The 24,146-nt window shown below is 44.1% G+C and overlaps 1 protein-coding gene across 1 annotated transcript; it reads right to left on the bottom strand.

The window, feature by feature from the left end:
• Positions 1–2,838: 2,838 nt before the first annotated feature.
• Positions 2,839–24,146, bottom strand: LOC120917803 (mixed lineage kinase domain-like protein). Its single transcript, XM_040329352.1, has 11 exons — positions 24,052–24,146; positions 22,056–22,509; positions 20,290–20,379; positions 17,512–17,674; positions 16,266–16,363; positions 15,583–15,718; positions 12,818–12,902; positions 10,770–10,918; positions 7,963–8,012; positions 6,640–6,792; positions 2,839–3,250 (listed from the first exon to the last, which is right to left on the bottom strand). The coding sequence occupies exons 2-11, from the start codon at positions 22,504–22,506 to the stop codon at positions 3,090–3,092; spliced, it is 1,536 nt and encodes a 511-aa protein (XP_040185286.1). The 5' UTR covers positions 22,507–22,509; positions 24,052–24,146; the 3' UTR covers positions 2,839–3,089.

Genomic DNA, 24,146 nt, shown 5'->3' with positions numbered 1-24,146 from the left:
AGCCACAAGCATGACACCCAGCGGCATGATGGGAATTGTAGTTTTGCAACAGCGGGAGGTCCGCTAATTGCATATCCCTGCTCTAGATGCAAGCTTTTAGGACTTTTTATTTTTTTAAGGTCCCTTTTCTCGGGCATGTTACGCTTGTATAATTCCTGAGTTCCTTCTGAAGAAGGGAACAAGTCCTGAAAGCCTTCATTGTTAAGTAATGTCCAACTAGTCTTAACTGCTCCCTCCTCCATCCTAAAACCTATACTAAGCTGTATTTAAGAGATTTATATACTTTATTATTTGCAGCCTGCTCTGGTTACATGATTTTTCCCCCCGTCTGTGCCATCTGTTCACCCTGTGGACCATCTCCCCTTTGCTGTCTCGCCTTTCTGCCCCAAGGATTACCCTTCATTGCTGTGCCTTCTGTTTGCCCCGCTGACTATTCCTCCTACTGCCACCCTACCTGTACCCCGTATACCTCAATAAACACCCGCCAGTCGGGTTTTGTGTGATTTGCCTCCGCGTGTGTGTGCGTGCGCTCTCTTTGCACTCCAATCTCATCACAAACAATAACTGTACAAAATGAGAACTGCATCACTTCTGGCTGTCTGGGGCCAGGCTCCACATCACTGGGGAAGGGGGGGCGGTAGGGAAATGGGGCGATGATGTCGGCAAGAGCAGTTTGACCACACCCACTGTTCGCATAGCGACATTAGCGCTCTCGGTGTCCCAGGTATTTTATAATCCTATAGTGCATGCTATGAAAAAAAAAAGTGCCCTATGCTACTAAAGTGTTCGGATCTGACTTGAAGAAGAGGTGGCAATGTGTTGTGAACTGCATCCTGGAGTACCTCCAACTGCCTTGCAGACACTAGCCCAGCTCTTTTACTGCAGAAAAATGCTAGCCCACCTGGCTGCTGTTTTTTTTTTTTTTTTTGTTTTTTTTTTCCCCCAGTCTACCCAACTGACATGCTGGAGATCTTCCAGGGCAAGACTACAGAAGACTTAAAGCAGCGTTCCACCGAAAAAAGAAAAAAGAAATATTAAAAGTCAGCAGCTACAAATACCACAGCTGCTGACACTTAATATTAGGACACTTACCTGTCCAGGGTGCCTGCAATGTCCTCACCCGAAGTCGATCTGTCCCTCCGGCTCTCGGGTAGAGGCGCCACTATATTCGATAAGGGAATCAGGAAGTGAAGCCTTGTGGCTGGTCCAAGGAGCAAGGGCATCCCATAGGCAAAATAGATGATGGGGGTAAAAGGGAACAAACTCTGGCTCAGTTACAAGTCAGATTTCAGGCATCACCTGCAACAAAAATGTAATTTTTGATGAGATACACAATGGCTCTCCTGGGTGAAATCCTGTACGGGTACGTACTTCCCTATTTCGGCCACCAGAGGGTGTGCACGGCAAGGGACCTGATCTGCACGAGCGCCAGCATAGGGATGTGTGTATGTGTGTGTGTATGTCGTTTGTTCCTAGTAAGTAGGAACAGCGATATGTCTCCTCTCCTACTCGGTCCTATCCCCATACAGTTAGAACACACTGAGGGAGCACGCAGTTAACCCCTTGATCACCCCCTAGTGTTAACCCCTTCACTACCAGTGTCATTTACAGAGTAATCGGTGCATTTTTATAGCACTCATCGCTGTATAAATGTCAATGGTCTCAAAAAGTGTCCGATCTGTTGATCACAATAGTTTGTAGGCACTATAACTCTTGAGCAAACCAATCAATATACGCTTATTGTGATATTTTTGGTAAAAAAAAGAATATATTGGCCTAAACTGATTAAAAAAAAATGCTTTCATTTGGGGAATATTTTATTATAGTAAAAAATAAATTGTGTATGTGTATATATTTTTTATTAAATAACGCAAAAAATGTAAACCGCGGAGGTGATCAGATACCACCAAAGAATAGCTCTATTGGTGGGGAAAAAGACACACATTTTGTTTGGGTGCAGCATTGCATGACGGCGCAATTGTTAGTTAAAGTGACGCAGTGCCAAATTGTAAAAAGTGCTCTGGTCAGCAAGGGGGGAAAAAAATAAATCTTTCGGGGCTGAAGTGGTTAAAAAAACACTCCCTTTAGATTCACTTTCACGATTTTTCTGCATTTTGTGTTTTCCCTGTGGCCAGCGGTCAAAGTAGTTTTAGGTGTACATGAAGCCTAAGCTTTGGGCAACACATTGTAACAAGGACATAGGTAAAGGTGGTAAATAAACAAACATTGATGAATATTGTATTAAATTAGAACAGCTGTATATGTTCAATTTGGAGAAAATACATTTTACACAGTAAGAATGGTTAACCAGTAGAAGGTTTCCTTTAAAACAGTTGCACATTCACCACTCTAGATCAGAGTTTGAATTTAATGGGCATCAGTTTTTTTTCAGCCTTAATGCCGCATACACACCATCACTTTATGTGATGAAAAAAAACGACACTTTCTGTGAAGTAAAAAATGACGTTTTTGAAACTTCAATTTTCAAAGACGAAGTTGCCTACACACCATCGTTTTCTCACAATGATCTTGCAAAGTGAGGTTACATTCCACCACGTTTTACCATTGAAGCTTGCTTCATAAGTAGCTTCTGGGCATGCGTGGATGAAAAAACGTCTTAGAAAACGACGTTTTTTGCTACACACGGTCAATTTCTGTGAAGTAAAAAGTGCACTTTTGAAAAACGACACATAAAATTGAAGCATGCTTCAATTTATTTTGGTCGTTTTTTACAAGACATAAATTGACGTTTTCCCCCACACACAGTCAATTAAAGTGACGTTTTTAAAAACGTCATTTTTTTTCATCACATAAAGTGATGGTGTGTACGGGGCATAATACTTGAGAATGATGCGACAAAATGGTGGTCGGCTTACTGACTCTCCATAGCTCTGGTGCTGAGGGGAAACATTTAATCTCCACAATGATCAATCAGTTTATAGAGAAATTTGTAGTTCCTCTACAAATTCCTGACATCCCAAGGAAAGTACGGAGGTGACATTTGCTGATTCTTGTGTCTGTAACTCCGAAAATTTTCCATCGCATTAAGCAATCATCCATTTGTAAGTCCAAGGTGACCAGCTACACAGCTATGCCATGTCGGTGCTTCCACTAGCATACCCCAAGTCAGATGGATCAAAGTCAGGGAAGTCTACACTGGTGAAATTTGTACTAGAAGTTTTCCACCGAGTCCACCCGTCCTTGGTGTCCGATTCTCGTCTCTTCCGTCCCTTTAGCAAACTCACAATTTCTGCAATGACAGAAGAATTATATGGGATCAGTCAATAGTCACCTCTGGATATAATTCTATGTACAGGAATTGCGAAATAAAAGCTCCCATTAGGTAGAGACAGGTTGTAGCAGAATGTGTGTAAAGCCTCGTACATATGATCCACGATGTGTTGTGTTGGATAATCCGACCATGTGTATGCTCCTTTTAGACAATTATTGGCTGAATTAACGACAACAAAAGTTGGCTGTTCATGCTCGCCAACTGTTGGGCAATAAATCGGTTACGTTGGTTTATCCAATCGTGTGTACACAAGTCCGTCCGACTAAAATTTGATGTACAAACATGCATGCTCAGAACCAATGTTAAACATCAGCCAACAATAGCAGAAGTTGCCCAAAGGGTGGCGGTAAAGAGCTGAAAAACCATGTGGTTTGGTGAATGTTGGCTGAAAATGTTGTGTCGTGTGTATGCAGAACAAGTTCACAGCCAATGCCCTTCGGACCAAAATCCACGGAAAAGTTGGTTGGGAGTCCGATCATGTGTACGAGGCTTAAGATTAGCCTGATTTTTGCAAGCAATATGAAGGAAGGGTGAGGTCAATCTTCTATCATTACAAGGCAGTAAACCGGACTTAAAGCGGAGGTTCACCTGAAAATTTAATTTTTAACATTAGATTGAGGCTCATTTTGTCAAGGGGAATCGGGTAGTTTTTTTTAAAATCAAAGCAGTACTTACCGTTTTAGAGAGCGATCTTCTCCGCCGCTTCCGGGTATGGGCTGCGGGACTGACGTTCTGCTTCTTTCGGCTACTCATGACGCGATGTATACAACCGTCGGAAGCCTGTCGGAAGCCTGTCAATCAAATAGGAACGCCCAGTCCCGAAGACCATACCCGGAAGCGGCGGAGAAGATCGCTCTCTAAAACGGTAAGTACTGCTTCGATTTAAAAAAAAACACCCGATTCCCCTTCACAAAATGAGCATCAATCTAATGTTAAAAAAAAAATTTCGGGTGAACTCCCGCTTTAAGGCCCTGTACACACGACCGAGTTTCTCTGCAGAATTCAGCCAGAAACTCGATCGGAGCCATATTCTGCCGATAAACCCGGTCGTGCGTACACTTTTGGCCGAGGAAACCGACGAGGATCTCGTCGGGCCAAATAGAGAACATGTTCTCTATTTCCTCGTTAGTCAATGAGGAAACTTGGCTCGCCGAGATCCTCGGCGGCTTCACAAGGAACTCGACGAGCAAAACGATGTGTTTTGCCCGTCGAGTTTCTCGGACGTGTGTACGGGGCCTAAGCCTGGTACACACGATCAGATTATCGGACGAATAGTCATCCATTTTTTGTTGCATGCTAGTCTCATATCAAAAATGAAGGGGTAATTCAACTTCCAAAAATTCCCGTACGACAGCATACAACTTTGAAAGTGATGTAATGTGTTAAATTGTTTTGTAATGTGTTCTTTCTTTTCCAAGCATGTGCAGTCTTGCTCTTACAACTTTTTTCGGATGAAAACTGTACTAATGTAATGAAAATTGGACATTGTGTTCACATATGTTACATTTTTTTATAGCATGCACCTTCAGGTTTTGTCATCCGAAAAGTTGGAATCGGCTGTCATAAGCACTATACTAAATCAGATAATCGGCCGATTGTTTGTTGTACACAATTTTACTTTAAGAACTTTTTTTTTAAGAAAGATTTTAACAGACACTACAGAAATGTCAATATAAAAGGACACGGCTCCAACTGGAGTACAAACAATAGTTACATACCAGTGACATAGTCAATAAGGTACTCCCTGCATAAAGTACAATCAACATTCCTAACATGAAAAGACATTGGGGTTGATCCACTAAAGGCATATGTAACAGACCTATGTATTCTGCCTGGACATTTATAATCTTCATGCAGGGAGGACTACAAGGAACTGCATGGCTTGTCACAATTGGATGTACCACATTGTATTCTGAGCTCAAAGGGTTAATTGGACAAGGGTCTCTTTTACTGCTGAATGCTAATGTTCCCTTTGCATAGCTAATGAACTCTCTTTTGTGTAGGTAACAGCCTCCTGTGAGGTGTATGCTGATGGGGATTATGTGTGAGTGATAATTGTTTTAAAGGTTAATTGAATTCTATTGTCTGATCAAGCTAAGTTTAGGAGCCAAAACGTCTAGCGACTGATTGGCTCAAGGGAATGTCATTATTTCAAAGTATGTGTATTGAAGCCCCCCCTGGGTGGGGGGGGGGAGTGTCATTTGTTTCTGTACAGTTTGTAACCAGATATAAGGAGGTACAATGTGGCATTAAAAGTCAGTCTGCTTGACTCTGCAAACGTAGCCCGTCTCGTTTCTTGGAAGGACGTTCGATGGGATATACCGGCGGTACCTGCATATCGCAGCTTGCCAGGGAAAAGGACTTCTCCAACGGCTGAGGCCCTCTCACTATCTGGGTAGCCGTTACAGCATACTTCAGATTTTCTTGTGTTTACGAGCCTTAACTGTAATGTGCTGGCCCATTGCATATGACTCTAGGTTGGGTATTGATCTAGGTTGGGAATAGAACATGCTTTCCCATCTTATAAAAGTCAGTGTTGGACCAAATAAGACGTAGGATCTATGTGGGTGGGATAGCAAGCCAAGAGACCACACTCTGGCCAAGGAACGTACCAAATGCCAAACCCAGCTAGGATCTCATGCCACAAGTTTTCTTCCCTCAGGCCCCGTACACACGACCAAATTTCTCAGCAGAATTTAGCCAGAAACTCGATCGGAGCTGTATTCTGCCGAGAAACCCGGCCGTGTGTACACTTTCGGCCGAGGAAACCGACGAGGATCTCGTCGAGCCAAATAGAGAACATGTTCTCTATTTCCTCGTTGTTCAATGAGGAAAGTTGGCTCGCCGAGATCCTCGGCGGCTTCACACAGAACTCGACGAGCAAAACGATGAGTTTTGCCCGTCGAGTTCCTCGGACGTGTGTACAGGGCCTAAGTCAATCAAGATCCAGTACCTAAAGCCTATGTAATTCTTGAGACATTGAATCTTGACCAGACAAGGGACTGCATCCTAAGGGGTATAATATTTACTTGTAGCTTTAAGAGACCAGATTCTGGTTGAGCTTTCTAGTTTTGTGAGATGAAGTCACAGCAAGCTGAAAATCCAAACTATATCTGGCCTACATCAATGCTTCTTGGAAGGCTCACACCCTGAGCCAGCTAGGCATTTCACTTTGGAAGATATTCTAAAGTCTGGTTCACCTACAAACTTTATGGGCCCTTCTGACCAGTTACACCTCAGTCTTTCATTGCCACTCTCCAGTTGTGAGAATTTGGAGTGCCGTTTTGGCATAACCATCTGATGACCACTCTGAAGGAAAGTGAAATAATACAGATGACTTTAGTTACCTCCGGCAGATGGACGATCTAGAGGATCCTTCTGAAGAAGCGATTTAACGAGATCACAGAAATTCTGAGGGCAGAGCGAGTGCAATTCATCATCCAGTGAGGCCCACCATTTCTCCTGCATCTCCCTCAGATTGTCCTCTGTCACCTCCATGTCTGAGAGAAACAAGAAATAATATTGTGTCATTCTATGGCAGAAAATCCAGGTGTATGAAGTATAATATAACTCTGACATATTCTCCAGTGCTGTACAGAGAACACTGAACCACCAATCTATGAACCAGAGGAGCTTACACTCTAATGTCCCCCCCACAGTCACTCTCTAATATTATTATACATTTACAGTACGTAGCTCTGACATATACCACAGAGAACTGTACAGAGAACCCTGAGCCAATCACATCAGTCTCCGCACCTTAGAAGCGTACAATCTAATGCCTTGTCACAGTCGCACATGGTTATTTATATATATATATATATACAGTGTGTGTGTGTGTGTGTGTGTGTGTGTGTGTGTATATATATATGTGTATATATATATATATATATATATATATATATATATATATATATATATATATATATATATATAGCTATGACATGTACTGCAGTGCTGTAGAGAGAACACTGAGCCAGCCACATCAGTCTCTTCACCAAAGAAGCTTGCAATATACTGTCCCATCCCGAGTCACATGTGCCCTTTAGGGCAGAATCCAATACACTTTCGGGTATATTTTTGGATTATGGGAGGACATCAGGGTTGCTGAAGAAAACAAAACATACACATTACAAGAAATTGAAGATTTTTCTCTTCCAATCTAAATGTAGACCTGAAATTGGGTATTTTACTTTACCGCATTTTCCCAAAAATAAGACCTACCCTGAAAATAAGCCCTAGTTTAAAATGCTTGTAAAATCCTATAATCCACTCTATTACAGTAGTATATAATGAACAATGTGTGCGTTTTCTGTAATATAAATGCGGGGAAGAGAGCTCCGGCGGGTCACAGAAGCGAAAAGCGGCACTATAACGAAGATATTTGGCACAATTATATTACAGAAACACACATTGTACATTATATAATACTGTAATAGAGTTGATTATAGGATTTTACAAGCATTTTAAGTTGGTTCACACTGGGGATTCCTGTCAGGCAGGGAGAGAGAAAACGGCACATTACATCGTAAGACCTACCCTGAAAATAAGCCCTACTGTGTCTTTTGTTGCCAAAATTTAATATAAGACTCTGGCTTATTTTTGGGGGAACATGGTATATTCCCTACGACTGGATGGTTGGCTCAGACATCATGAATGGGGGAACTCACCCTGGAACGGTTGTCTTTTGGTAGCGATCTCATACATCACCACTCCCAGGCTGGAACAGAGAACAACAATTGACTCTCAATTATTTATTGAATCATAAATCTGACATATGATACCTGTACATTACACTCATCGTAAGATTTACTTCTCCAAACGTTATCAAAATATGTGATTACAAAGTTAAGTGTTGTTAATCATAAACATTTAAAATCATCCGAATCATCCAGTAAAGATCTTTGGGCTAGAATCTCTAGGACAGTGATGGCGAACCTTGGCACCCCAGATGTTTTGGAACTACATTTCCCATGATGCTCAATTTCACTGCAGAGTGCATGAGCATCATGGGAAATGTAGTTCCAAAACATCTGGGGTGCCAAGGTTGGCCATCACTGCTCTAAGAGAAGCAGATTGGTGGCCACCATGTCTATCTGGGATAGCCAATGCACTCTATAGCCAGCCTGGCACATACAAGATGGCTGAAGAATGGTCTGCAGGATAGAAATGCTGCCATGTACCTATAAGACCCTCTGTGTCTGAGGTCTGCAGTGTTCTGTTTTCACCACAAAACTAGGATAGGAGGTACAGTTAGAATTTTAGGTACCATTTTTAGGGTTGCACTTTTCCGTTTTAGTCCCCTTATAAACATATACATACCTCTTGTGAATGACAGGTTGGTTCTTTCCGACCATCCACGCCCAACCCAAACTCATTGCTGCTGATCTCCCCCAGCCTCTTTGTAGCCAGGTCTACATGTATTCCATCAAGGGCTGCATGGCATTTGTGACAGACCCAACCAGGACAGGGGCTTTTGGAGGGGACTGCAGGGTAGCTTCTTGCCTATTGACTATGGGACCTGGCATTTGAGGGAGCTAAAAGGATTCAGGAAGATGTCCTGTTATATAATGCAAGATGACATTACCACATTTAACAGTCAAGGAAGCCATGATGGTCTCTGCAGCCTTGAAAGCTGGTAATGGGATTTGGACAGCCCTGTGTCTTCTTTAATGTTGATTCTGGACTGTCTGGGGTGGACTCCCTGACTAATCAAGGCTTGTTTAGGTGCCTAGCTGTTAATTAGCTTGCGGTTGACTAGGTCACTGTTTAATTAGGTTACTGTTATCTGCTACCTCTTCATTAGATGTACTTATGATATTACTGTTTAAAGTTTGCATCGTTTTGATAATATGATCAAGCTCTTATGTGATTTTGTGTGGTATAAATTCTGGGTGAATATACAATAAAGTGAGTTCCAGTTTGCACCTAAGCTAATGTTGTCTAGTTCATGGGTGCAATTCTCAGCTATAATAGCTGGTTTCTGGCTCCAGAGTGGAGGAAGATGTACCTTGGTGGAGGCACCCAACATGGGTGCCAGGTGGACTGTTACAGCATTTCTCAGGGCGGGTTTTCTGATGGTGATGACATGCCTGTGTAATGTGTGTTGTAACAGCCACTTGTAGTCTCCATTGGAAACCCATGTAACAGGGTGACAACACTGAAGCATGTTTGCATACCTCCCGACTGTCCCTGATTTGGAGCAATGTCCCTCTGTCCCTCATTCTTCTCATTTGTCCCTCATTTTGGTCTGATCTATATAGATGTATATAAAATGCACTTTTTATCTATCAAAAAGTGTTCCCCAGCACTAAACTTTCATCTGATTTCTAAATTGCGCCATTTGTAAATTCCAAAAGCCAATATAAAGAAATAGTAGTGGTAAAAAAAGCACTTGTGGGTTTAACCAATCTTATTTTTTTGTACAATTCTCCTTTAAGGGGGCGTGGCAAGGGGTGTGTCCTATGCCTGCATACTTTTGCTGATAGGTGTCCCTCATTCCCATCTCAGAAAGTTGGGAGGTATGTGTTTGGGAGATGGGGATAGAGTTGTCACCCTATCACAGGAAGTGCCTGAACAAGGACCTTCATGGCAGGATCACCATGGACTTTGATTAAAGCTGCAGATTTGCAAATACTGAAAACTCTTGGTGAAGAAGAGTCAGCCTATTTCCCTGATGCCTACCACCCAACTATATTTACAGACAATTTTTTTTCATATATTTTGTGCTACTGAGAAGTAAGAACACCCCAAGGTGGGTTTGAACAAAGCTAAGAAATATGATGGGGATGTAGACTGGTGCAGTCTGTGTTCTCCACTGCAGGTAGCGCTCGACAGCAGTGGCAATGCAGTCGGGAGAGGGTCGAGAGAAACCGTTTTTCTCTGATTTCCTCAGTCAACCGAGCCAGTAATGTGATTGGATGCTCATGTCTCAAGTGACCATGGTGGCCATCTTGGGTCAGGTAGAGTCTATTCAAGACTCTGACCCCTGGGTTTAGCATGATTAATGCGAGTGGCTATTGTAGGTTCTCCATCTGGCAGGGACACTAGCAATAGGGAACGGTTTCTGAGGAGTAGGGAGAGAGCAGGGAACAGGTCTACCTTCCCCTTGGGGCTGGACTGGCCAGGTTGTACTCCACTCCTTGTGACAGAAGCTGACAGCATCCCTAAGTCCTCTTTTATCTCTGAGCTGTTAAAGTGACACCAAACAAGTGAGCCCCCCCCCCCATGTTTTCACTTTTGACCTGCTGTTCCAATACATAGTTCATTGCAAATCGAGACTCTGTGTGCTTACTGTCAGCCACACCACCCTGCACCTACTCAACAGGAAGATATCATCTCTGGAGACCCCAAGAGATTTAGGAAGTCAACAGGTAGTGGAACCTACCAGACTCCACCTAGATCTGAGATATGATTGGTTTCTGCTGTAGTGGGTGTCAAAATTATCAGAAAAGTGGACAGAATTGTCATTCCTCACCTGTAAATTTCACTGCACCGGTCATACACGCTGATATCCTGCAACGTCTCGGGGGCTACGTATTCCAGCTCTCTGAACCTTCTTCTTCTCTCCACATTAGAGGGTTTACCCATGGAATATTCTTTCTTGGTGAGCTCAAAGTTGGCGAGCTGAATTCATCAAAAGCATTATTAATATTGTGGTTTGCAGCCCATAGGACCTAAAGCACAGGTGTCAAACACAAGGCCCGCAGGCCGAATCCGGCCCTCCAGGCCATTTAATGTGGCCCTCGCGCCTCTCCTGCAGCTGCAGGAGAGCTCCAGCCCTCCTCTGGTCTTACTCCAGTACCTTACTTTCTGCTTTCAAGCAATGCATCCAGCTTCTTCCCAGCAGCAGCATAAGAAAAGGGGGGTGCACTGTGATGTAAGGGAGAGTGGGGGACTCAACTTCTGATGGTGGGGTGGCTCTTGACATCTAATGTAAGGAGAGGGGATGCGCTGGACATCTAATCTTACAGATACAACCGGCCCTTTTGAGGGCAATCATAATGCTGATGCGATCCACAATGAAATTGAGTTTCACACCCCTGACCTAAAGGGTCTTGTCAAGCAAAATTGATATTTCCATTTTGTGTGGATGGATGTAAGTTGTTATTATTATTATTATACAGGATTTATATGGTGCCAACAGTTTGCGCAGTGTTTACAACATGAGGGCAGCTCGTTAGAGCTTGCACTCTAGGAGGAAGGGTCTAGTGATACAAAGGGTAATAACTGTGGGGGATGATCTGATGGAGAAAGTAAAAGTACAGTTGTTAGGTGGAGGCCTGGATAGGCCTCTCTGAAGAGAAGAGTTTTCAGGGATTGTCTAAGAGCAAGCAGAGTAGAAGATAGTCGGACAGATTTGGGTAGAAAGTTCCAGAGGATGGGAGAGGCTCGGGAAAAGTCCTAGAGCATGGGAGGAGGTGGCGGGGGAACTAGAGAGCAGGGGGTCTTGGCAAGAACGAAGGGAACAAGCTATTAGAAGGCTCTCATTCCCTGTAATAGAGAATTTAGCACAATGAAGGAGACTCTAGAACTTGTAGATGAACTGGGAAACCTAATAGAGCAATCTCACTTGTAAAGTTCCCTGCTTGCTTACTGGCTCCAACATGTGGACAAAAACATTAGACTCACTGCTAGGAAAACAGGAAATCCTCAAAAATACTTGTGTATCTAACAGGAGCTCCGTCTTCCGTTCTTCTGCTGGATAAGCGAGTCATCTCTGAGAGAAACCAGCCCATGTGTGTAACACTGATAAACCTACACCACACCGCAAACTATGGAATAATTCATCCAATATTCGACTCTCGAGGCGAAATGTCAATGTTAGGTGGACTGACCCTTCAGAGCATGTACACAATATTCCTGTCCACAATTCCTGGTGCTGTCAGCTACGTGATAAACCTGCAACAACCTCTGATGGGTTGTACACAGAAATCTGGTGTCTTTCTACATTCTTCTGCACGGAACTTAAATCTCAAACAACATTATCAGCTGGAAACTACACCCCCTTCACGTGATGGAGGATAGGAGAGGGGAGTGTTCTGAAGTCTTTTTATAGGGTGACATCTCTGTTCCTCCATAGATACAGTGAAATGAGTGAGCGTTGTCACACTAGGACAGAAAGTGTGTTAATGGCAGAATCTTCAAGTGTAAATAAATTTTAAAAAGCCCCCAAAAAGAAAACAAATGCAGCCACCTCATCTAAGGATTGGCAAGCTGAAATCGTTTTTGTTGTTTGGTTTAAATACATTTTGGGGTCTATTTATAAAAAAATTAAAAAATAAATTTGCTAGCCAGCTGTCATTATTATGGAAACTGCACTGGACTCTGTGCCGAAACTAGACCTGCCTCTATTTGAACCCAGCCTGAGTATTTTCTGCCACTGCACCACGCTGCACCTACCCTCAAGTCTGTATCTAATGGATACAGGGAAAGCATAAGGGGTCTAAAAATGTCAGCACAGTATATTACATACGGAGAAGCCTAGTGAATGCCCAATAGTAGGCTAGGTGTTGTATTTGTTACCTTCACACAGAATGTCCCATCCACCAAAAACTTGGAGCTGCTCAAACATCCATGTACTGTGGGCTTGGCTTCAGTCTGATGTAACCTTGATATGAAGAGAAAACTGCAATTAGAGATTTTGGGTCAGAGTTATGCCACACTACAGGTCAATGGACACTCCATGGGAGATTCAGATAGAAGGCGTGCTTCAACAAGTAATACAACAAAACCATTGTACTGTAAACTTGTAAGGAGACGCAGCATGGTGTGAAGTAACCCATGTTACCCATGACTAAGTCACGTGTCTAGTGACGTAACGCGTGGGGGAGGAGCTACGAACGGGAATGACAGACTACACATCTAAATGAGGAGAACATCCATCCTGAGCGGCTTGTTTGTTGCCTGTTTTTTGTCCAGGGATTCGTGAGTGTGCCCACATAAGAATCTTGTGTCTAATCTGCTAATGGTGGTTATTGTATTGCGCAATCAGGTTCTTTCTGCTTGTTGTGCATGAGCTGTGTATATGTAGCAAGGTGTTACCATTGCATGCATCTTAATAGGCTGCAATTTGTGCTAATTAGAAATTTGGCTCCCTCTGGTGTCTGTTTTATGCTAGACTATTAAAGCTTGTTTGGTTCGGTTATTCATGGTATGGGCATTGTGGTATCAGAGACAGAGACCATATTGATGTGGGCAGAATTGAGACTACATTACCCGCAAGGCCACTGTACTACCAAAATGCAATACGCCACGCACAGCCTGATGGAAGGACTTATTTAAGACAAGCGCAAACTCAGCCCACTCTTTCGGGATCCCACCTTCCAGCCAACAGTAGGCCCAGTAAGTGCACCTAGGCCTGAGAAGCCTGGGCCTACAGTTAAAGAGAGCGGATCACCTAGCCAGAGAGGGATCCTTGCAGACAATTTCGCTGACAGAACCAAAGAGGGACAGTCTGAAACTCCTAGCATCCGGAGTCGCCTTTTCCACCGGTACCCAGGTAGCGGCCGTGCGGAAGACCAGGGGCCCACGTTACAGAGAGACTGATCACTGAAGGAAGGTTCCGGACTGAGGAAAACCAGTGAAGCGAGGCCTTGTTTGGTGAGCGGGCACTTGCCCATCAACATAGTTAACTGACTCGCAGGAGTGTGACTTTCATAGATTTGACTTGTTCTTGCTGGTGTCTGCAGCGCCGCAAGCAGGGACACACTGCCTCCTGAGAGCGATACGACGCCTTGGGAGAATTAGCGCTCAGTTTTACCACTACATTGTGTGTATCGAGTGTTTGCCCTTTTCCTTCCACCCTGTTTAATGGAATACAAATAAATAAGTGCACCAACGGAGCTAGCAGAAGATTAACTGACCCTTAAAGGAACAGCCACTCGTTTTCTCTATTTCCTTAAGTTGTTACTGCAGGACACGCACCAGTTGAACTGTCCACTAGGGGGAGCCATACAGTTGGGAGTCTTTGGCCCGGATTCAGAAAGGACATACGACGGCGTATCTCCAGATACGCCGTCGTATGTCCGAGTGAGCGCCGTCGTATCTATGTGACTGATTCTTAGAATCAGTTGTGCTTGAATTCGGCCAAGATACGACTGACGTAAGTCTCCTACGCCGTCGTATCTTGGGTGCATATTTACGCTTGCCGCTAGGGGCGCTTCCGTATATTTCCGCGTCGAACATGCAAATGAGGTAGATACGCCGAATTCAGAAACGTACTTGCGCCCGGCGGATTTAGCTACGCCGTTTACGTAAGGCGTCGGTCCGGCGTAACTTTACCCCTCATAAAGCAGGGGTAAGTCATGTTAAGGTATGGACGTCGGAAACGTCGGAATAGCGTCTTATTTTACGTCATTTGCGTAAGTCGTACGTGAATGGGGATGGGCGTAGGTTACGTTCACGTCGACTAAGCATTGAGCCGGCGTAATTTAGGGAGAAAATTCGACGTGATACTGAGCATGCGCGCGCATGCGCCGTTGGTTAGGCGCGTCATTTACGTGGGGTCACGATTCATTTCCATACAACACGCCCCCTACCAGCCTACTTTGAATTACGCGGGCTTACGTCGGCCCATTTACGCTACGCCGCCGTAACTTAGGGCGCAAGTTCTTTGTGAATACGGTACTCGCCTCTCTAAGTTACGGCGGCATTGCGTTTATGAGATGCGCTACGCCAGCAGAAACTTAGGCCATTCTTTCTGAATCTGGCCCTTTGAGTTTATTATAACTGCTCGCATCACATTGCGATTTTTGCTGTTTGTGCGAGACCTGGAAGGGGAGGTGTCCCAGTGCTGACGTCATTGCATTGAGAGATTCCTCCACCATACTGTCGCTCGGATCAAGGTATTTGGGTCTGATTGCAGGGATATTCTAAACCATTGATTTTACAGAGAGCTGTATGTAATTAATGTTCTTTGCATAACCAATGTTTTATTCTTTTGCCAAGTAAACACCTTATCACTGGTTAATCCATATCTTGGGTGGGACTGTAGCAGTTGTGTGGCAGGTGAACAACACCAAGGTAACAATATTTGACTACATTTGTCTGCTGTGTGGTATCATTGTGGACACCTATAGCCATTCAGGGTCCACAATCACATTATTGTCCATTTGCGCCAAGGTGGGGATCGAGCCAAACTTCAGGGGTTGACAGGCCCAAAATTAAACCAGCAGCTCCTTCTGGGGTAGTGCTACATATAATTAGGACTTTTGTTTATTGGATTCTTCCCAACCAACCTTTGCTCTTCTGGCTCGCCAATTATTGTTCCTAGACATGAGTTGTCATACCTGTACACCGCTTTGGCCACGTCTAGAGCCATAAGAACTCTCCGTCCCCAAGGCAAGTCTGGCTCTGTCTGTAGCAGTTCTCGTAGTGTCCCTTTCTCGCATAACTCCATAACCAGAGAGTAGGTGGTTTCTGGGCCTTAATCAGAGGAGGAGAGAAGATGAGGATGAGGATGGAACAGAGACAAGAGACCAGGACAAAGTGATAATGAGAAAATGAAGATGGGAATAGAGACAAGAGAGAAGAACATAGAGCTGTTCTGGAACCCCAAACAGAGGAGGACGGGGAACAGAGGCAGAATATTTCAATGGCGTTTAGCCGAAAAACTAAGAAGGAGGGAGGAAAAGGACAGCAACAGAGACAAGAGACCAGGATAGAGGGCTGTGGAGAGTTTGGAATATAGGAGGAGAGGAGCCTGGGACAAAGAGCTGAGAAGAGTCTAGGACATTGGAGGAGAGAGGAGGAGGAGAGGAGCGTGGGACAAAGAGCTGAGAAGAGTCTAGGACATTGGAGGAGACAGGAGGAGGACATAGGAGGACAGAGGAGGAGGACAGAGGAGGACAGAGGAGGAGGAGGAGGACAGGAGAGAGAACGAGAGCTGCATAGAGCCCCAGACAGAGGAGGGATGCAGGAGTGGGACAGAGATCTTCAGAGTCTAGAATACAACACAAATCGTTTTCCTTACCAGATTTATCGATGCAGACTCCGTGGAGCCGTAAAACATTCAAATACTGAAATTTCTTCAAATATTTACTTTCAGAATAAAACATTTTCCATGTGAGTCTAGAAAACAGAAAAATGTCTTACCTTGTTACAATATATGACACCAGGGAATATACCGTATTTGTTCCCAGGGCCGCCATCAGGGGGTACAGGCAGTACACCTGTAAGGGGCCCGGAGGTCCCAGGGGCCCGGATGGCAACCCCCTTTTTGCTTTTTTGTAAGGGGCCCGGAGGTCCCCAGTGCCCCGGATGGCAACCCCCCCCCTTTTTTTAATAAAAAATGTTTTAATTTGAATTTTTTATATATATATATATATATATATATATATATATATATATATATATATATATATATATATATTTTGTTTTTATTAAAGGGCCCAGAGGTCCTCGGATGGCAACCCCACTTTTTTGCTTTATATTTTTTTTTATATATATATATATATATATATATATATATTTATATTTTTTTCTTTGTAAATGGCCCAGGGGTCCCCAGGGCAACCCCCCCACTTCTCAATTTGAGGCGGCAACACCTCCCCCCCCCCCCCCCGGTTCTCTGCTCCAGGGGGCCCATGCCAGTATGTCCTTTACGTTACTCCGCTGCAAGTTTTCAGCGCAAGTGCTTGATTCACAAAGCACTTGCCTGTAAACTTGCGGCGGCGTAGCTTAAAGCCGTCCGGCGCAAGCCCGCCTAATTCAAATGGGGCGGGGACCATTTAAATTAGGCGCGTTCCCGCGCCGAACGAACTGCGCATGCTCCGTTTTAAAATTTCCCGCCGTGCTTTGCACGAAATGACGTTGCCCCGTGTTCGTGTTCCCGGACGCCTTACGCAAAAAAAAAATTGAAATTCAATGCGGGAACGACGGCCATACTTTAACATGGGCTGTCTATTTTAAACCACCTAAATAGCAGCCGTAACTTTGCGACGGGAAAAGCCGACTAGCGACGACGTTAGAGAATGCGAACAGCTAATTAGCATACCCGACGCAGAAAACGACGCAAACTCCACCCAGCGGGCGCCAAAGTATTGCATCCTAAGAACCGAAGGCGTACGAAGCCGTTACGCCTGTCCGATCTTAGCCAAATGCCGTCGTATGTTTGTTTGAGAATTCCAAGTAAATACGATACGACGCGGCAAATTTGAAAGTACGCCGGAGTATCAGCAGATACTCCGGCGTACTTTTTCTGTGAATCTGGTCCTTACTTTTCATCTTGTACACTTTGACCTTTAAATTGTTTGATGGCCACAGGACTGCGGTAGAACTCTCCCCGGTACAGATGGTGGGTTGGTCTTTCCATCATCAGGTCTCCTCTTTTCAGCTCTGTCATCCGAATTTTGCGGATGTTCAACCTGCTTGGCTGCTGATCTGGAAATAAAAAATAAAAATTCCTTCATTTTCTGGTGGTCAAACTACTAGGGAACACTCCAATGGGACAGCTTGTAAGGGAATTAATCCCTTTAGCCCCTGTACATTTTTTTTTTAAGTTTAGGATCACCAACACTGAATGCAGGCCTCTTTGTTTCTGTCCTGTGAGCTCACGATCTAAATATGTTTTATCTCCATTTTGAGCGCTCGGTGCAATTACTAAGCTGGCTGTATCTTCCAGAGACTTGCCTTTCGAGGTTTCTACTCCGGATGTAAGAGTTTTTTTTATTGCCAATGCAAGAAAAGCTGCAGTACCTGATAACATCCCCGCGTTTATTCTAAAAAACTGTGCATAACAGTAAGCAGATGCCTGCGGATATCTATAACAGATCTCCCTGGCAGGAGGCTATGCCATAGGGGTTGATTTACTAAAGGCAAAAAGACTGTGCACTTTTTAAAGTGCAGTTGCTCCAGTGCTTAGTAAATGGGCAGAAGCTCTGCTGACTTCCATCATCCAATCATGTGCTGCTCGCTGATATGCCGCGTACACACGCTCGGAATGTCCAACAACAAATGTTCGATTGGGAGCTTGTTGTCGGAAATTCCGACCGCGTGTAGGCTCCATCGGAATTTCCGACAACAAAAATTTGAGAGCTGGTTCTCAAATCTTCCGACAACAAAATCCGTTCCCGTAAATTACGATCGTGTGTGGACAATTCCGACGCACAAAATTCCACGCATGCTCTGGATCAAGTACGAGACGGAAGCGCTCGGTCTTGTAAAACCAACATTCGTAATGGAGATAGCACATTCGTCACGCTGTAACGGACTGAAAAGCGCGAATCGTCTCTCACCAAACATCTACTAACATGACTGGTAATGAACTTCACTTTAACCACTTCCATACCAGGCACTTACGCACCTTCCTGCCCAAGCCAATTTTCAGCTTTCAGCACTGTCGCAATCTGAATGACAATTGCGCGGTCATGCTACACTGTACCCAAATGAAATTTTTATTATTTTGTTCCCACAAATAGAGCTTTCTTTTGGAGGTACTTGATCACCTCTGCGATTTTTATTTTTTGCGCAACAACTAAAAAAAGACCGAAATTTTTGAATTGAGTTTTTATTTTTTTTCTGTTAATTTTTTTTGTAAATAAGGTCACTGATATGGCGGCACTGATGGGCACCGATGAGGTGGCACTGATGGGCACCGATAGGCAGCACTGATAGGCACTGATAGGCGGCGCTGGTATGCTGCACTGATGGGCATTCATAGGCGGCAGTGATGGGCACTCATAGGCGGCACTGGGCACTCTTTGTCGGCACTGATGGGCACTCATGGGTGGCACTGATGGGTACTTATGGGTGGCACAGATGGGCACTAATAGGTGGGCACTGGGCATAGATGGGCACTAAGAGGTGGCACTGATGGACACTGGGTGGCACTGATGGACACTGAGGGGTGGCACTGATGGCATTGCTGGGCATCATTCCAGCCAGTGCCCATGTTGCCAGTCAGTGCCCATTTGTGGGCACTGATTGGCATCGATTGTGTTATTTTATTTTATTTTTTTTTAGTGTTTTTTTTTTGCTCTATTGAGCATCGGGGGGCACTCCCTGGTGGTCCAGTGTTGGCATCCAAGGGGGGGGCTAAACAATCAGCGCAAACCCCCCCCCTGTCAGGAGAGCCGCCGATCGGCTCTCTTCTACTCGCGTCTGTCAGACGCGAGTGAGGAAGAGCCGATCAACGGCTCTTCCTTTTTACATCGTGATCAGCCGTGGTTGGACACGGCTGATCACGTGGTAAGGAGCCTCCGCCGGAGGCTGACATGTTGCCTCGACGTGTCTTCCGGGTATTGCAGCTCCAGCACTGTGAGTGGCTGGAGCCGCAAAACCGTCACTCCTGCACATGCGCGCGGGAGACTTCTTTCCGGCGTCCGGGCCTTAAGCTGAAAATCCCCTGTGCGCATGCGCCGCTGTATTCAGCGGCTCATTGCGAGGGGAATATCTCCTAAAATGTAAAGGTTTAGGAGATTTTATTATAGGCTTACCTGTAGGTAAGAGTTAAAAAAAATCACTATACAACCGCTTTAACCCGAGGCATGAACGGCAAATGGTCTGGGTTCTGGTTAAACCCACGTTCAACCTGTATCCCATGCCTATTCACCAGCACAGGGCAGAATGTACTGGATTCCACCAGTTAGCCCTGCACGATCCAGACCACTTCAAAATGCTTACTCAGTGGCCATGGCCCCCTTGGCCACTGCCTTATACGGCCTAGGGACAAACCCGGCCCATATCTTGTACAGACTTGAAGCGGCTCCACTTTCCGTACATGACAGTTTCCCTGAAGGGATTATCCCTGGTTTATGATATTCAAGGATGCCAAAGTTGGCAATGACTATTTCCAGCGTAAATGCAGATCACAGAGAAGAGATGGAGGTGGTAAGCGTGGCTGACCTGGCTCGGGCGCCTGAGGCAACAGTAAAAAAAAAAGAGAAGAGATGGCCATCATTTTCCCAACAGATAATTCACAATACATGTGAATATTGTGCTGACACATCCAGATAGGGGGGTCCTAGAAGGAAATGTGAGGTCTTGTGAGTACTTACTCGGATGTCTCATTTTGTGCATAAAACGATGAATATCTTTTATCCCAGCTGATACCTTGTCCAATCTGTTCACCATATGGATCTCTTGATCTGCAGGAAAGAAAAAGATAAAATGATGATAAATTATTGGCATTACGGCAAACTGCAGCACAACAATGACAGGCAAAGTCCAATCAACCAATCAGAAACCGATTCAAATCTGTTTGGTTCCCCTGGGTTGCTTTACTGGAGGCAGATTTATCATTCTCCCAGCAGTCACCAGGGCCATCTGGTCAACTTTTGGTTTTTGAATTTTTATATTGTCTTCTTAGCCCACATGATGAAGGCAAAACAAACCTCCATGCCTGAATACAGTTTTACAGCTTTGACATGTGCTAGTAAATCTGAACATTTCATCACAACTGCTTAGTTTATCTAGGTGAATGATACCGCATTTGTTTCAGGACATATGTGTTATGTGGGGGAGGGGTGGATTTCTCATTTTTTATACTGTGGATCACCTCATATTTTTGGGTTTACATCCACTTTAATGTGTTCTGTATACAATGTATCATTGAGGCTCAGTGTTCTCTATACATTTTATCACTGAGGCTCAGTGTTCTCTATACATTTTATCATTGAGGCTCCATGTTCTCTATACATTTTATCATTGAGGCTCAGTGTTCTCTATACATTTTATCATTGAGGCTCCGTGTTCTCTACACATTTTATCATTGAGGCTCAGTGTTCTCTACACATTTTATCATTGAGGCTCAGTGTTCTCTATACATTTTATCATTGAGGCTCGGTGTTCTCTATACATTTTTTCATTGAGGCTCCGTGTTCTCTATACATTTTACCATTGAGGCTCAGTGTTCCCTATAAATTTTATCATTGAGGCTCCGTGTTCCTTATACATTTTGTCATTGAGGCTCCGTGTTCTCTATACATTTTATCATTCAGGCTCTGTGTTCTCTATACATTTTATCATTAAGGCTCAATGTTCTCTATACATTTTATCATTGAGGCTCCGTGTTCTCTATACATTTTATCATTGAGGCTCAGTGTTCTCTATACATTTTATTATTGAGGGTCAATGTTCTCTATACATTTTATCATTCAGGCTCCGTGTTCCCTATACATTTTATCATTCAGGCTCCGTGTTCCTTATACATTTTATCATCGAGGCTCCGTGTTCTCTATACATTTTTTCATTGAGGCTCAGTGTTCTCTATACATTTTATCATTGAGGCTCGGTGTTCTCTATACATTTTATCATTGAGGCTCAGTATTCTCTATACATTTTATCATTGAGGCTCAATGTTCTCTATACATTTTATCATTGAGGCTCCGTGTTCTCTATACATTTTATCATTGAGGCTCAGTGTTCCCTATACATTTTATCATTGAGGCTCAGTGTTCTCTATACATTTTATCATTGAGGCTCCGTGTTCTCTATACATTTTACCATTGAGGCTCAGTGTTCTCTATACATTTTATCATTGAGGCTCGGTGTTCTCTATACATTTTATCATTGAGGCTCTGTGTTCTCTATACATTTTATCATTGAGGCTCAGTGTTCTCTATACATTTTATCAGCAGTCCATGTAGAATTTATTAATTTTGGCCCACCCCAGTTCTCAGGCCCACTAATTCCCCAGGTAAGTCCATTATGCAGCCACACTACCCCGGTCCCCTGTACTCCGGGGCTCTAGGGTGGTCACATGGTCTGCCATGGCACTGGTTCTTCTCATTCAGTCTCTGATAACTCACATTCTCATACTTACTGCAGAGTAACTGAAGGAGCTTCCTCCCATCCTTCTCCATGTCCTTCTGACTCTCCGTCGTCCAAGAACTCTTGTTATAGATTTTCTGGAATTTGTCTCTTTGTTCGATAGCCAGTAACAGAGAAATGTGTTCGGCGGCATCTTTCAGCTGGTCGGTGATCTCGGCGAATTTTTCCGTGATGCCCTTGGCTTTAAGTATTTGATTCATCCGGGAAATTTTGGAATATTTAAAGACCCAACTCTTGGCATTCTTGAGGGCCTTATCGAGTTCCTGCACCACGATCTGTAGGGTAACAGACATGTCATCTTGAGTCCCAAGAGTATCAGTGGTCAGCAGTAAGACTCGGATTTTCCTCTCCAGAAAGCGGCATTTCTTTACATTGGTCTTGGCTTGATCGACCAGTTCATAGATGGTTTCCGCAACGCTGAGCACGTGATCCAACATCTCCATCTTCTGCAAGGACAAGGGCAAGGGTAGAGAAAGTCATATGGACAAGTTCAGAATTCCATTCCTATTTTTTCTAAACATGGTTAAATATTCTAACATTTCGAATCACTTTTACAATTGAATTACCTGTATTCCTACAATCCTTGGCTCTACATGCTAGAAGGGAAGTTATAGTATTATTTATATAAAATTTAAAGGGTGATATAAAGGTATGATCATTTTGTCTTTTCAGATTAAACCAGCAGGTGGGGCTCTAGGCTCTTTTTGCCATATTTAATGTTCTACCTTTTATTGATTTGCTGTAAAAAAAAAAAATTGTTTACTAAGTTCAATAGCTAAAGATCAGTTTGTATACAGTATATAAATATTTATATCCATATATTTACACTGTAGCTGCTGAACTTTAATATAAGGATACTTACCTGTTCAGGGATCCAGCAATGGCCTTACCTGAGCCGATTCTTCAATCAGCATAGCAAGTAGGAAAACAGGAAGTGAAACCTTGCGGCTCCACAGTCGGTTTCCTACTGCGCGTGTGAAGTGTCCCAGAAGACTGAGGAGGAAGGAGGGGGTGTATTTCCGGTGTATTGTCACAGTTTGCTGCCTATCCTAGAATGCTCCGGAAGTCACGTGGCGGCCAACTGCGCATGCGCGATGCGTTCCAAACGCAAATGCGATGCGTTCCAATGGATTCACGACAGTGCACACCAGTGAAACCTCGGTCGGCATCCAGGCTCTTTCCTTAACATCCCCGTGGATTGGAGGATGTTAAAAAAAGAGCCAGGAGGCCGAGCGAGCGGAGCGAGCCGTCCAAGCGAAGCGAGGTCGTGAGGCCGACTGGCCACTTTCCTCTAAGTACACGTCGCCCTGAATGCCGGGTTCGCTGGTGTATACTGTCGAAAATCCATTGGAACGCATCGCACTTGCGTTTGGAACGCATCGCGCATGCGCAGTTGCCCGCCACGTGACTTCCACAGCATTCTAGGATAGGCAGCAAACTGTTACACTACACCGGCCCTGGTTTTGACAGGTACCCGCTCCCCCCCAAAGAGTGCCAAATGTGGCAGTAGGGGGGGCGTAAATGAACAGGACTTACCCTTTTGGGTGAATCTTCGCTTTAAGTCAGTACAAGGCTGGAAGCTGACTGTCAGTGACCAGGCTGTATTCATTAAAGTATAGCTAAAGAAAAAACTTTAGGGTGTAAGCTCCTGTGGTGCAGAGACTAATGTAAATGGCCTTGTTCTCTGTACGGCACTGCGGTATATGTCAGAGCTATATAAATGTATAATAATAATAATAATAGTGTGTGACTGTGGAGGGGCATTAGATTGTAAGCTCCTCTGGTGCAGAGACTGATGTGATTGGCTCAGTGTACAGCACTGCAGTATATGTCTGACCTACTGTATATAAATATATAATAATAAAATGTGGGTATGGAGTCGATTTTAGAGTGTAAGCTCCTGTGCTCCAAAAGCTGAGGTGAACATTGCTATGTGCCCCGGTAAATAATACAGAATCCGCCTATAAATAAGTGAAATAAATACTTACGCTTGGTATTTGGAGAAGTATTGAAGAGGGAGATGTGTAATTTCAGCCTCCTGTGTTTTCAGTCTCTTTATCCTGATGTGTGAAGCTCCGCCTCC

The sequence above is a fragment of the Rana temporaria genome, chromosome 11, assembly GCF_905171775.1.
Source record: "Rana temporaria chromosome 11, aRanTem1.1, whole genome shotgun sequence".
NCBI classification, from domain to species: Eukaryota; Metazoa; Chordata; class Amphibia; order Anura; family Ranidae; genus Rana; species Rana temporaria.
The sequence above is the reverse complement of the archived record's forward strand: the minus strand, read 5'-3'. Positions and strand labels throughout refer to the sequence as shown.

Coding starts and splice junctions, on each gene's coding strand:
- LOC120917803 (XM_040329352.1), bottom strand. CDS start 22,506: ATGGAGATGTTGGATCACGTGCTCAGCGTTGCGGAAACCATCTATGAA. Junction 12,903..15,582: donor GTGGCCAAAGCGGTGTACAG/GTATGACAACTC, acceptor CTTCATATCAAG/GTTACATCAGACTGAAGCCA. Junction 8,013..10,769: donor CGGTGCAGTGAAATTTACAG/GTGAGGAATGAC, acceptor TCTCTGTTCCAG/CCTGGGAGTGGTGATGTATG.